The sequence below is a fragment of the Parasteatoda tepidariorum genome, chromosome 10 (genome assembly GCF_043381705.1).
Source record: "Parasteatoda tepidariorum isolate YZ-2023 chromosome 10, CAS_Ptep_4.0, whole genome shotgun sequence".
Taxonomy (NCBI): domain Eukaryota; kingdom Metazoa; phylum Arthropoda; class Arachnida; order Araneae; family Theridiidae; genus Parasteatoda; species Parasteatoda tepidariorum.
The window spans coordinates 19,067,851-19,082,374 of NC_092213.1; the positions used below are offsets into that span (position 1 = coordinate 19,067,851).

The following is a 14,524-nucleotide window of genomic DNA, read 5'->3' on the forward strand; positions in this document are numbered from 1 at the left end:
TATATATATATATATATATGCGTGTATATATAGAACTGTAGAGAGTATCAATTATTAATTATATCTAAAAATAATTTTTGTTTCATACTAATGAAATTGTGATTTTTTTTTTATCAAAGAGATTTTATTCGGACAAAATTTTGGAAATTTTTAATTTAGTAATTTTTTATATAGATGTATGTGTGTATTATACACTATAGGGAGTATCTATTTTTATATAAAGATATATGTGTGTATATATCGAACTGTAGGCAGTATCTATTATTAATTATATGTAAAAATAATTTTTGTTTCATACTAATGAAATTGTGATTTTTTTTATCGAAAAGATTTTATTCGGACAAAATTTTGGAAATTTTTAATTTAGTAATTTTTTATGTAGATGTATATGTGTATCATACACTATAGGGAACATCTATTTATATATATATATAGATATATGCGTGTATATATAGAACTGTAGGGAGTATCAATTATTATTTATATCTAAAAATAATTTTTGTTTAATACTAACGAAATTGTGATTTTTTTTTTTTTATCGAAGAGATTTTATTCGGATAAAATTTTGGAAATTTTTAATTTAGTAATTTTTTATATAGATGAATGTGTGTATTATACACTATAGGGAATATCTATTTTTATATATAGATATATGCGTGTATATATAGAACGGTAGGGAGTATCTATTATTAATTATATGTAAAAATAATTTTTGTTTCATACTAATGAAATTGTGACTTTTTTTTTAATCGAAGAGATTTTATTCGGACAAAATTTTGGAAATTTTTAATTTAGAAACTTTTTATATAGATGTATGTGTGTATTATACACTATAGGGAACATCTATTTATATATATAGATATATGCGTGTATATATAGAACTGTAGGGAGTATCAACTATTAATTATATCTAAAAATAATTTTTCTTTAATACTAACGAAATTGTGATTTTTTTTTTATCGAAGAGATTTTATTCGGATAAAATTTTGGAAATTATTAATTTAGTAATTTTTTATATAGATGCATGTGTGTATTATACACTATAGGGAATATCTATTTTTATATATAGATGCATGCGTGTATATATAGAACTGTAGGGAGTATTTATTATTAATTATATCTAAAAATAATTTTTGTTTCATACTAATGAAAGTGTGATTTTTTTTTTATCGAAGAGATTTTATTCGGACAAAATTTTTGAAATTTTTAATTTAGAAACTTTTTATATAGATGTATGTGTGTATTATACACTATAGGGAATATCTATTTTTATATATAGATAAATGCGTGTATATATAGAACTGTAAAGAGTATCTATTATTAATTATATGTAAAAATAATTTTTGTTTCATACTAATGAAATTGTGACTTTTTTTTTAATCGAAGAGATTTTATTCGGACAAAATTTTGGAAATTTTTTATTTAGTAATTTTTTATTTAGATGTGTGTATTGCACACTAAAACATGGTTTCTAAAATGGGATAGAGAGATAGACAGATCTTATTCATACATGAACATTAATCCTTTTGGATCTGTCTATTTATATGGTAATGTCCCATAAGACATACTCAATACTCATAATACTAACATTGCAAGCCTATAGGTGTCATTATGGATCAAAACGGTGTGCAGTTACCATTTAAACTATTTCAGATAATATCGAACTATTTTGTTTCATAACTTAAAACTCTCTCCTTGTTAATGTACGAGGATCATTTTCAATGTAAGAACCGATTGCGCATCATGTCCACGCATCCTGTCAAGTGACGTCGGTTCAAGATCGGCAACTTTCACTACGCCACCATTATGTTTAACGTCTCTACTGTTGTTGGTCTTCAATTGTTGCCATGTCAATCTGTAATTCCACCGTGTGTAAAGTGCGTTCAATAATTCCTTTNAATTTTTGTTTCATACCAATGAAATTGTGATTTTTTTTTAATCGAAGAGATTTTATTGGGGCAAAATTTTGGAAATTTTTAATTTAGTAATTTTTTATTTAGATGTGTGTATTGCACACTAAAACATGGTTTCTAAAATGGGATAGAGAGATAGACAGATCTTATTCATACATGAACATTAATCCTTTTGGATCTGTCTATTTATATGGTAATGTCCCATAAGACATACTCAATACTCATAATACTAACATTGCAAGCCTATAGGTGTCATTATGGATCAAAACGGTGTGCAGTTACCATTTAAACTATTTCAGATAATATCGAACTATTTTGTTTCATAACTTAAAACTCTCTCCTTGTTAATGTACGAGGATCATTTTCAATGTAAGAACCGATTGCGCATCATGTCCACGCATCCTGTCAAGTGACGTCGGTTCAAGATCGGCAACTTTCACTACGCCACCATTATGTTTAACGTCTCTACTGTTGTTGGTCTTCAATTGTTGCCATGTCAATCTGTAATTCCACCGTGTGTAAAGTGCGTTCAATAATTCCTTTTTTTTTAAAGGCAAAAGAAGTTCTTTCCATTGAAATTCACCAACAGCTTGCTAAAGTTTCTCAGGAGAGGAAAATAAAGTGTCCTCAGTGGTAGACGTATCAGGGGTTAGTGTCCCCTTACCTTCAGGCTAACCGTGGGTGGTTTTCATGGTTTTCCTCTTCGTGTAACGCAAATGCGGGTTTTCGTCAAAGAGTCCTCCATGAGAACAGATTTATCGCAATGCTTGATATAGGAGCTACCTTCTTCTGAATTGGGAACAAAATTGCAAGGCTACGGAGTTGAACATTGGTATTTGCAAACCCGAAAATTGGGTCGACTGCTCAACGACGGTTATAAAATATAAAATAAAATAAGTGCTGGAAATGCGCGTAAATGTTGTAGGCTTTTTAATGAAGAAAGGACAAATATTACCAATGAATAATGATCCGAACGGCCTACCATGAATGGGAAGTACTGGATTATCCACAATACAGCCCTGACTTAGCACCATCAGACTTTCCTCTGTGTTCAAAACATAGGGAATTTCTTGGTGGAAAACGCATAGAAAATGATGACACGAGGAAGGAAACCGTTTCTAACTGGTTTAACGATCAGGAGACAGTGTTCTTTGATGACAGGATATAAAAGCTGTTGTCACGATTTGACAAATATTTCAGTGTTAATGGTGACTACGTTGAAAAGTGAATAAATGTTCATATTTTGGTTTGTGATACAATTTACATTGATACAAATTACGTTGTCATACAATTTACGTTAAAGTTTCTCTCACTCTGTGACAAAACGGTTTTTTACTTTAAAAAAATGACCCTCGTAAGTGAAAAAGGTGGCCCTCAGTTTATATAACTCATTTAAGTTACGAAACTCAACTCAACTGAAAGGGCTTACAAAAACACATTGTTTATATTGGGAAAAAGAAGGATAAAGTACTGACTTACACTTTAGCCAAAAGTTGCAAAGTGCTACATGGGCTTCCAGATCCACCACTTCCTCGAGGTAGTGACTGCACATGATGTTGAAGCTCATCACTGCAATATAAAAACAAATATAAGAGACTAACTTAAACAGTGGATATCAACACCACTTTATAACGAAATGGCCTCACTTTCATGTTCATGCAAGTCATTTCTACCATACATTAAAGCTCACTAAAGTTTATTTCTACTCCAGCACAAGCAAACAAAGGACACCAAAAATCAGACAAGATATTTAAAAAAAAATACATTTACTAGATTAATATGTATTTTGTCATTTTACATAAACGAAAGTGGAGTAGGACTACTAATAATATAAAGTTTTCATATCCAATCATCTGTTTCAAGTACTTTTAAATTGTTACTAAATAAAGATATAGCTCATTATTATAATATCAATGTACGATGCACCAAAAAAGGAACTTTTGATATAATGATCGAATCTTCACGTTCTAGGACCCATTAATGGTTCGAGAGAGTGACTTTAAATATGCTAATTAGTTTCCGCTGACGATATTTTAAGTTACAAAAATAGACACAAAAATTTATTTTTTTTAAAATAAAAATGACATTTTTTTTAATTTATTCGGATTTTTGACCCATAAAATATAGGGGGTAGCCGCAATCTGGGAAATATGGTTCACATAGTTTGAATAGGAGAGCGATCCAAAGTTTGGACCCCTTAATAATAATTTTACTTCTTTCGTATTTCGTCATATTTCGAAAATTTTTGAAGCTAATCGATAAAATTTTTGCACACATTTATAAAATTCGTTATCAAAGATGTAAAAAATAAATTTTAGTAAAGATTTATTGTTTTTAATTATTTTATTAAATAATTGCGGAAAATTTTTGTTAAGTATACAATTTCTTACGTCATTTTAAAGTATGTAATTTTAGATGATGGCAACATACAAAATGTGAGCGAAATCGTTTAAATAGTTCCTAAGAGTTATATAGTTCCTAATAGTTCAAATATTAATTATGCGTTTTCTCAGGAAATATTCACTCAATTTCGGTCAAGTTTTGTATTTTGCCATGCAAAATTTCAAACTTCAAAATAATGTAAAAAATGTATACCTTACAATTCAAATTTTTTTCGATTATTATTTAATAAAATAATGAAAAATAATAAATATTTATTAAAATTAATTTTTTGCATTGAATTTTATAATTGTGTGCAAAAATTCTTCAATTCTCTTTAAAAGTTCTCGGGATATGACGAAATACGCAAGAAGTAAAACTAACACTAAGAGGTCTAAACTTAAGACCGCTCTCTAGATCTTACTATGGAGACCATATTTCCCAGATTTCGGCTACCCCCGGCATTTTAAAGGTCAAAAATCTAAAGCCGTTGAAAAAAAAATATGTTTATTCAGAGAAAGTGCGTTTTTGTGTCTGATTTCGTAACTTAAAATAACGTCTGCACTAATTAATTAGCACATTTGAGATCCCCCTCGGACCTTAAGATTGAGTCCTAAGGCATGAAGATTCGATCATTAGATCAAAAATTATTCAGGGTGGATCACTTTTTTTTTTTTTTTTTGGCGCACTGTACAATTGAAGAATTTAGAGGAATCGGCGTAAATAACACCCCCGCATCCCTCGGGCCGTGAGGGACGCTCGAGGTTTGACTGCGCATGCTCTAAAAAATGTAAATAAACAACACTAAATTACAATAAATATATTGTTATCATTTATAAGATATTTTTTAATTTTCACTGGACAAATATTAATGACCCCTAATTAACTTCGAATAAAATTATCGTAAGATAATGAGATATTTTATAGTACTATTAAAGTAAATATTATTTCGGTGTGGCAAGTCTGTAAGTTTATACAATATTTCAATTTAGTACCTCTTCCAAATTCCACCTTTCCATCGCAATTATTAATTCAAAACTATTTTAAATTTCGATAATTTAAACTAGAATAATTTAAATTATTACATATAAATTACTAGAAATTAAAATAAAATGAATGATTCGAAATTCTCGAATATTTCCTCATAGTGTTTTTGTTTCAGGTGTAATTTTGAAAGTGTTGTGTTAAGCCTGAGATAGAGTCATTCCAAAATCTTGCAGGGGGGAGGGGGCGGCAAACCTAAGTTTATGAACGCCACTTGCTCACATGATAATAAAATTTTAGGTGACGTTCATTTAAAGTTAATTTTAACGGCTTCAAAATGTATAGAAATATTAGTAAACAGGCGACATTATAATTCACCTTATTTAAAAAAAGAAATTGGTAAAATTAATAAATCTAATATACTACGTGTTATACAAAATAAGTAATTTAAACATACATGTCTTCAAACCAGGATATTTGAATGTTTTTAATAAATCGCTTAAACATTCTGTCCAGAAATCACGAGATGAACACCCGTCTTCACTGAAAGCTCAACTCGTGATCACTGGATAGTATTCATCCATTTTTTACTCACAATTTGTCATCGAAATCTTTATATTTGGAAAAACAGCTAGAGTAGTGAAGTCCGAATCGAACCTGGCACTCTTCCCTGTCGTCGGCGTAAGATCCCTCATTGGTAGGATATGGTTGCGATCGTCTTCTGGGTCGACCAAAAGGATACCCGTCTCCAAATGAGTCATCCTCTTCCGGATACTGACCGAGATTATCTCCATGATTGTGATTTCCACGGCGCTGGTCATTTTTGCATCCACTACCGCCTCGTACGGACACAGCACCAGTCAGAAGAGGATGATTGGACAGGTAAGTACTGGGCTCACTTTTGGGTTTTTCTTGGGGATCTGAATCCGATACTTCCTGTAGAAAACTGGTACCCATAAGTAGAGAGGATAACAGGAGAACCTAAGCGTAGAAAAAGCGAAAAATATATGTAAAATGATAGCAAAATATTGGAAATCAACTTAAGGATAGTAAAATAAAAGTTGTCTAACATTTCCATAATTTTTTTTTTTTTTTTACTTTCTGAAAAGTATTTTCTTTTAGAAATGGAGTATAAATTCGAATATGGTGGAATATAAACTTTATGTCTTAATCATTTTTTAAATTTTATGTCTAAAATTTCTATGTCTTTCTTACGAACGAAAGTTCTTATTCGATTTGTGAAATCATTAGATTATCAATGCAGTGAACTGATCGTAAAGACACGGTTCCCATAAGTCAAGTATAAATAGCTGGGGTCAGCCTGCGCTTATGTGACCACTTTGATCAGCTTGCGTTGGGAGTGAGGGTGTACGGTATCGGTCTTCGTTAAACTGTTCTTCTGTAAAGTGTCTCGACTTCGCGTGCAGGTCGTCTGACTACAAAAGCGAAGGAGCAGGAGCCATCCCCTCTGCAGAGAATCAAAATTGTGACGGTATGTCATCTGATCATCCTTATGTTTCCCAGAGCGACGTCAATAGACCATTGTGCAGCTCTAGAACGACGTAAATAAAGTACCTACCTCCCTTAGATAATATTCAATCCTAAAGAATTAATGAATATTCAATAATGTAAAGGGAGAAAATTATTAACAAAAAAACACTTGGATTTAATTGGATTACATTTTCTTATGCATTATTTCCTCTAAAATTGAATAGAAACTTACAAAAAGTTAGTCAAGCCAAGAAAGTTATTTTGTTGATCATTACAAAGTTATTAAACACTAGATGGCAGCACCAAAGTTCTCTTTTTTAAATACATTGCTCTTTTATGATTTCATAGTGATCGAATTTTATTGAAATTAATTTTTTGATTCGAGAAAAAGTATCAGATAACAAGAATAATAGGAATGGAGAGAAAATTTGAATGAAATTTTTCTTTTTAAACATAAAATTAATTTCCAATAAATAATATAATATTTAAAATTTTAATGAATAAAACAAGATTAGACGAATATTTAACTTTTAAATAGTGCTGCTATCTATACTGTAGAACTCGTACTATTATTGACAGTGAACTTATTTTTTACATACGAGCGTTTAAATTTTATTTTCCACTGGACCCTACAGGGCAATTATTGTAAGAAATAAATGCTGAGCATATCTTGTTCTATGATATTTACATAAATTAGGACCTATAAATACGCATCAAAAGGTAATTTTTTTAATTTCATTTTCCGAACTAGGCATGATTCCTAAGTTATTTACTATTTTCTTTAAAATGTCATATAAAATTTAATTAAAAAATCTACTGCTAATCTACTGTAATACATAATTTTATAGTTTTTCTTCTTCATTTTTTTAATCACGTGATTGTACATTATTGTAATGTTCTTCTGATTCACGCGTTTCTAATAATACATTAGTAGTTTAATATTTTAGAAATTTATCAGATTTCGAAAACTCAATTATGACCTTTGATCTTTTTTTTAATCTTTTGCCAACTTAAATATAATTTAAAAAAAGTATGTTGCTCTTCTATTCTGATATATAATTTTGTATTTATTATTTATTTCAGCGAAATTGAATTAAAAGAAAGACTAAGTAAAAATATTTCAATTCATCTTTGAATTTTTAAATTAAAAATAACATATTTGCTCCAAATTTTAATTTTATTCCCGGATATTTCAAAGTTTTAATAAAATTAATAAAAACTCTTTTAGTGTTTCTTATAGTGGAATTAAATTAAAAGAAATAGTTAGTAAAAATATTTCAATGCATTTTTGAATTTTAAAATTAAAAATAATATAGTTGCTCCAAATTTTTATTTTATTCCCGGATATTTCGACGTTTTAAAAATAAATGAATAAAAACTCTTTTAATATTTTTTTAATGAAATTAAATTGAAAGAAATACTAAGTCAAAATATTTCAATGCATGTGTGAGTTTTTTAATTTGAAATAGTTTATTTGTTCCATTAAAAGAATAAACTCGTTTTTAATTTCATTTTCCAATTTTTTGTTTTTTCTTCCAAATTTTTGTTTTATGCCCGGATATTTCAAAGCTTTGAAAAAATAAATAAAAAAACTTTACAAAACGTTGTGATACTTTAGTTTGATTGACATTATAGTAATTAGATTTAGTACATCTTTTAGAAAATGTATTTTTAAAAAATAATATTTTTTTTCGAATCGTAACTAATTTATCATTTTGATTGATGCGATCTAAAATATTCATTTTTTACTTCTTATTTTATTATTACTTCTGAACGAACTGAGCAGTGGTGTAAGTGGTTGAGACGCAAGAGGAAAATTTTGTATCTATTTCATTATTATTATTTTCAGATGATGGATGTTTTCTCTGCTTGGCAGTATCTTTCGAAATATGAAAAATACAAGACCGTCACCCAGTCAGAATTTGAGAATTATAGCACTTGGTATTTTAGATCTTCTTATACTTTATATTATGCTTCTTTTCATATATGTATTACGACGTTATACCAACACAATTTTCTCCCCAGTATTCCCTTGAAAAGTAGTTAATCATGCAATTTTTTACATAATTTTAAAGAATGTAATTTTTAATTGCAAAATACGAAATTTGGAGGAAATCGGTCGAATAATAGGGAGAAATCAAGTTTTAAATATGCGGCATTTTTAAAATTCGATTTCTCAGGAATTATTTGACCCATTTCACTCAAATTTTGTATTTTGCCATATATAACGTTCTTCAAAATGATGCAAAAACTTGTATACCTTACAGTATAAAATTCTTTCGACTATTGTTAAATAAAACAATAAAAAATAATAAATTATAATAAAGAATTAATTTTTGCATACAATTATCTTTGGATATACGAGTTTTATAATGAAGTTCAAAAAATAGTCAAGATGTGGCGGAACACGCAAAGTAAAACTAACATAAAGAATCCTAAACTTCCGACCGGCCTCCTGACCAATCTATTGAGATTAATTTTCCAGGCTGCTGCTTTTCCCGATATTTTAAGAGCTGGAACCCAAAAACAACAACAACAAAAAAAAAGGAAAAAGAAATCTGCATGTTAATTTAGAGAAAATACGTTTTCGTCTCTGTTTACAAAATATAGTCTATGACAATCCTTTAGCATAGTTGAGGTCTGTCTCTCAAGTCAATAGGATTGAACCCCTAGTGCATGAAAATATAATCATTAAAACAAAAGTTGTTCAGTGTGTTCGGTTTTTAATTTCGCTCATTTAATTACTTTAAAATTACTCAAAGCCACTAATTTTATAAATTTGCTGCATTGCATTTTTGCGAAAGAAAACATTGAGGTTTTAAAACATTTCAAGAGCTACTTCTCCTAATCTTCGAAAAATTAAACCAGGACTCCAACTTTACTAGGGAAGGGGGTCTCTTAACGAAATATTTTAGAAAAAAATACGGCTAAAGTATTAATAAGAACATAAGGATACTTTTTACGATAAATTTAAAAATTAGCATTTTCCTTAAAGAAAACTAAAAGCAGAGATTTGATAGGAAAGGAGAAAAGCTTAAAATCAAAAGAAAACTAAACTTACGAAAGTAGCATTCATGATAGTTTTTATTTTAAGTGAACACCAGACACTGTGAACGAGAATTAATAAATATGCAATGTGGTTTCTTCTCAAATGTTGGCATTGAGTAGTAATTCCAATTAGAGGATAAACAGAAAGCGCCTACCTTTTCCTATCGTAACAATGATCGAAAATTAACCCAAAAACCCCGATCGAGGACCCCGGAATTAAAAGTACCGGATAATTTAAACACTTTCCATTGTTGATACTTTCCACACATCCGTAGGAAGACAAAACAGCTCATGAAAACAAAACAGATTCTTTTCGTATTTTCTCATGCACTGTAAAAACTTCCGCTGCAAAATATCTGTAGGAATAAAATAATTTCAAACGTGTTTGCTAATTTTGAGCTGAAAATAGATAATTTTAAAACAAAGTTAATACATAAAATTTTTCCAGTCGAATCTATTAATCATTTGTTAGCTAAATGTAAATTTTTTTAGGTTTGTATTTGCACTATCGGGATTAGCATTCTGAGGATTTGCAATATCGGATATAATTTGCAGTAGTACAGTTTAGTCTTTTTTTTTTTTTATAAATATGCATGATTTCTTACATTTACTTTGAAGGAAAGGAGAAACTTGACTCGTAAAGATTTAAGTCTACGATTAAAATTTGAAACGTAAATATTAAATTTTGTGTCAGTAGAATCAGATCAACAACGAGACCAAGAAAAAAAAATTAAAGCTGATAATTTTGGAATGAAATAGAATTAGTTATTTTATTATTATTACATGCATTATTATAAGTATTATTATTATTAAATATTATTATACGTATTAGGATAGGATTGAACCCAAGATTCTCAAGGAATTTCAAATGAAGTTAGGGATTAAGGCTGGAATGGGCAAACTTTTTTGATCGAGGGAAAAAAATCGAGAGAGAAAATATTTGGTGGGCCAAGTAAAAACTTCAAAAATTAAAAAAAAAATATAGATATACAAGTTTTAATTTAAATATTTAGTGAGATGAATGAAATCGCGATTTCATTTTTAAAAGTTCCTTAAATTGAGGTTCGAAGTGAGATGTGCATTATCGACTTCTGAAATTATTTTTTCTAAGGTTCATAGTTGAAAACACTTGTTCACATACATAAGATTAAGCAAACATAACACTGATTTTCTGGGCATTAGATATTAGATTTTGGAAACTAGCTTTTGGTAATGATTTGTAAAACTCAAACTTTGGAATATTTAGAAACCACTGCTTCAGATGATTGTTAGATTGTCCGCTCGTTGGAGCTTAAAATGCGCAGTCTGCCACATGCGAAGTACAATTCACGGTAGTTGGAGCCAATCTACGGCTATTCTATAAAGAACTTCTGCTTTCAACTTTTTACCAATTGGAGCTGTTTGTGCTAACTATTTCCATCAATTTATATTTTTTAGAACAAAAATAGAGAAAGTAAAAAGGTCATCAGTACTTTGTTAAAAAGAAAGAACAGAAATAGCTTTAAACAAAGTCGACAAGAAAATGGATGTATATTGTTTATATTTGACACGGATTGGCAAGTTAAATGCCGCGGGCCAGATAAAACCTTCCGGTGGGCCACAGTTGCCCCGCGGGGCGTAGTTTGCCCATCCTTGGATTGAGGGATAAATGATGAGGTATATTATAAAATTCAAACATGTTTACAGCAAGAAATATAACTTTGAGTTGAAAATTGATAAAGTTAAAACATTTCTCGGGAGACTATCCATAGAATCCGTCAATCTTTGAAAATATATACTGATGGTTGCAAAGGTAAAAGGGAACATTCTAAAAGTGGAGTGTACATATTATTATATTATTATTAATGTATACATATTGTACACATATTTATTGCATACATATTGTATAGGGTAAACTAACTAGTAAAGGAACACGCAAGTTTAGCTTGCCTTTAAATAAGTCATGAAAATTTCAAAATTTGTAATTTTAGCTAAATGGCAGTACCAAGATATTTGTTATTAAATGCCGAATTATGTAAAAAAAAATTTAGAGAACTTACATAATATTGTTTTAAGCTTTTGGTGGTTCAAATACTAAGTAGTAAGATGACCAAGTGAATGAACACTAAATTTTCCAGTGAATGAACACTTAATTTTGAGAATTTTTGATGTTCTTTAGGAATTCATAGGCCATGCAAATGGCTAAAAACAAGGATTTTTTCGTGGAATTATAACATCCAACCGCAGTTAACGTGGAAAAGTTTGCTTTTTTTCAGTCATGAAATGGAAAGTAAAATGGGGATGAATACAGAATAAAAAAATGTTTTTAATTTTCTTTCTCACACATTAATAGTCGAGTCTAAATCATCAATGTTTAGAATTGGGTAATCCCATGATATTTTATTACTATTAGTTTATCGCGTTTTGTTTAATCTTTTTCCCCATATTTTTTATCCTTTTTTTTTTAAACTTTTTAAGTATTTTTTTTCCCTCTTCATCATACTTTCTTGCTTTAACTTTTTTTCCAGCTCTTTCAGTCTCTTTAAATTTTCATTCTTTTTCAAGTTAATGCAAAAGTTAATTTATTTCTTTTTATTTTGATTTGATCTTCCACTTTTATTCCTATTTATTATTAGTTTATTTATATTTATTAGTTTTAATTTCGTCTCTAATCTAACATATAGCATTGTGAAAAGTTTTAATTTCTTCTCTATTCTATACAAGCAAATATATAAATTAAAACTTTTCACAATGTACAAGTTCATAAATGTTAATAATAATTTGTATTGAAATGCTGTTGAATAAACATACCATTTATCTGAGAAGAAATAATGGCCAAGATTAATCTTAAAAAGTTTAGCACTTTCAAACTATAGGGTTTTTTCTTAACTTCAGTGGTTTAAATCGAGTTTCATATTAGTTATATATTTTTAGCGAGATTTATATTAGTTAGTTATTGTTAAACCTTTTGGTTCTAAATTTTAAAAAATACATAAGATGATCGATCAGACGATGTCAGGATTATTTGCTCAGGAAAAGAATAAACATTATTTCGTGTGACCTTAACTTATACTTAGTACATCATCATCCTAATTTAAATACTATCATCACGTTCATACTATAGTCTGTCTAAGCTAAGTACTCCTCCCGCCACCAAGTCTTAGACCGTCTGGCGCTATGGGAACAGGAATGGCGCATTTTAGGGAGGGTAGCTTCGATGATGGCATGTATGGGAAGTATACCAGATTGGCAGTCTCAGCCACCAGTAGGAGACTTATTTAATCTGATTCAAGAACTTTATTAATGAGATTCGCAAACATATTCCTTTCTTCACTTATAAATGATTCTCTATATTACCCAATCGGTTGCTATTTTTTTAATACAAAGAAAAACAAGAAGAAAAAAATTGAACAAATTCTGACAGTAGGGGTAGTGAAGGTTTTTTTTATGTTACTTTTTAATTTTGCGCTATTTATTATGAATGTTCATTGATTTTTAGATGGTTTAATTTCTAAACTTGCACATTTTTTAAAGCAGTTAATTTCTTTTATTAGTTTTCTGGTAAAAGTGAAGCGTTTAAACTTATTAACTCTAATTTTATAAGGAGATAAAACTTTTGCTGAAAATAGAAATAGATCGTGTTATCTATGACTGAGAAATATTAAATATCTTTATTTTTATTACTTATTTTTCTTTCAACATTTCCTTTTTTTTACTTTTTTTCTTTCAGCAAAAAGCAAGTTACCGCAACTAGGATGAAATCTAAAACTATCAACGATACTTTTAATCAACGCTTTCTTACCCAAGTAGCACAATTCACAAAAACGATATCGTAAAAACTTAGCTTTGAACATTGTACAATATCGTAGCGAAATATTGTACAATATAAAAATGGACCCCTTTTAGAACGTATATTCAATATTGCAATACAATATTGTTCGACATTGTTAAAACGTTGGGGAACGTCGATCGACATCTCTCTGCATTTACAAACGTTGTATTATGTCGACTGACATCGTCAACACGATATTAAAAAACCGAATGCTGTGGAATGCCGACAATCGCCAAAATTACGTTATTTTTGAAAATATTCATGCCTGTTTGTAACCAGAGAAAAGTTGATAACAAAACTGCGCTACAGCGCAGTTTTGTTATCAACTTTATAATTTTAAATGAGTTATAACTCATTTTAAACTAAATAACAGAATTTTAAAGTTTGTAGCTTTCTTTTTTCTTCATTGCTTTTCTATAAGTCATGTGTATACGTTATAACATTTAATAAGTTTTTGTGTATATTTTACTACTATTCTAGAAAATAAGCTAGAAATTAAATAGTTTTGTTACATGTGTTCTTCTCTTTTTCAGGGTACAAACAGACATTTATACACTGAAGTAATTTTATTATATTTAGTGATTTGAGCAATATTTATCGCATCTTCATTTTACTTTGTAGATTAAAATTACAGTATGTTTAAGTTAGAATGATAAACTTTAATGCTGGGACGTTTAAAAATCTTTAGCATTGTATAATCTGTATTTAACTAAAATAGCATGCATGGAAAACAACATTCCTAATCTTCACAGCATCTAATTTAAAAATGTAATATTTACACTCAAATTATCATAATAAAATAACAGGAGTTCTAAGTAAAGGCTAAGAGCAGAACTCTACCTCTGTCAATACTTTGCATGCTTTCACCATTAGCGTGAGGAGAGTCATAGCAGAAGGA

At 29.2% G+C, this 14,524-nt stretch overlaps 1 protein-coding gene across 2 annotated transcripts in view; it reads right to left on the reverse strand.

Annotated features, from left to right (window-relative positions):
* LOC107448964 (uncharacterized) overlaps positions 1-12,739 on the reverse strand; it is a 32,572-nt gene extending 19,833 nt beyond the window's left edge. The window contains exons 1-3 of one of the 2 annotated variants that reach the window (XM_071187055.1): positions 12,606-12,739; positions 5,872-6,257; positions 3,393-3,482 (exon numbers count right to left, since the gene is read on the reverse strand). In XM_071187055.1, coding sequence (XP_071043156.1) covers positions 3,393-3,482; positions 5,872-6,257; positions 12,606-12,608 — 479 coding nt within the window. In that variant the 5' untranslated portion in view covers positions 12,609-12,739. Of the gene's footprint in view, positions 1-3,392; positions 3,483-5,871; positions 6,258-9,828; positions 9,972-12,605 lie in introns of those variants that run through there. The other variant, XM_071187054.1, reaches the window with a different exon arrangement.
* Positions 12,740-14,524: the final 1,785 nt, after the last annotated feature.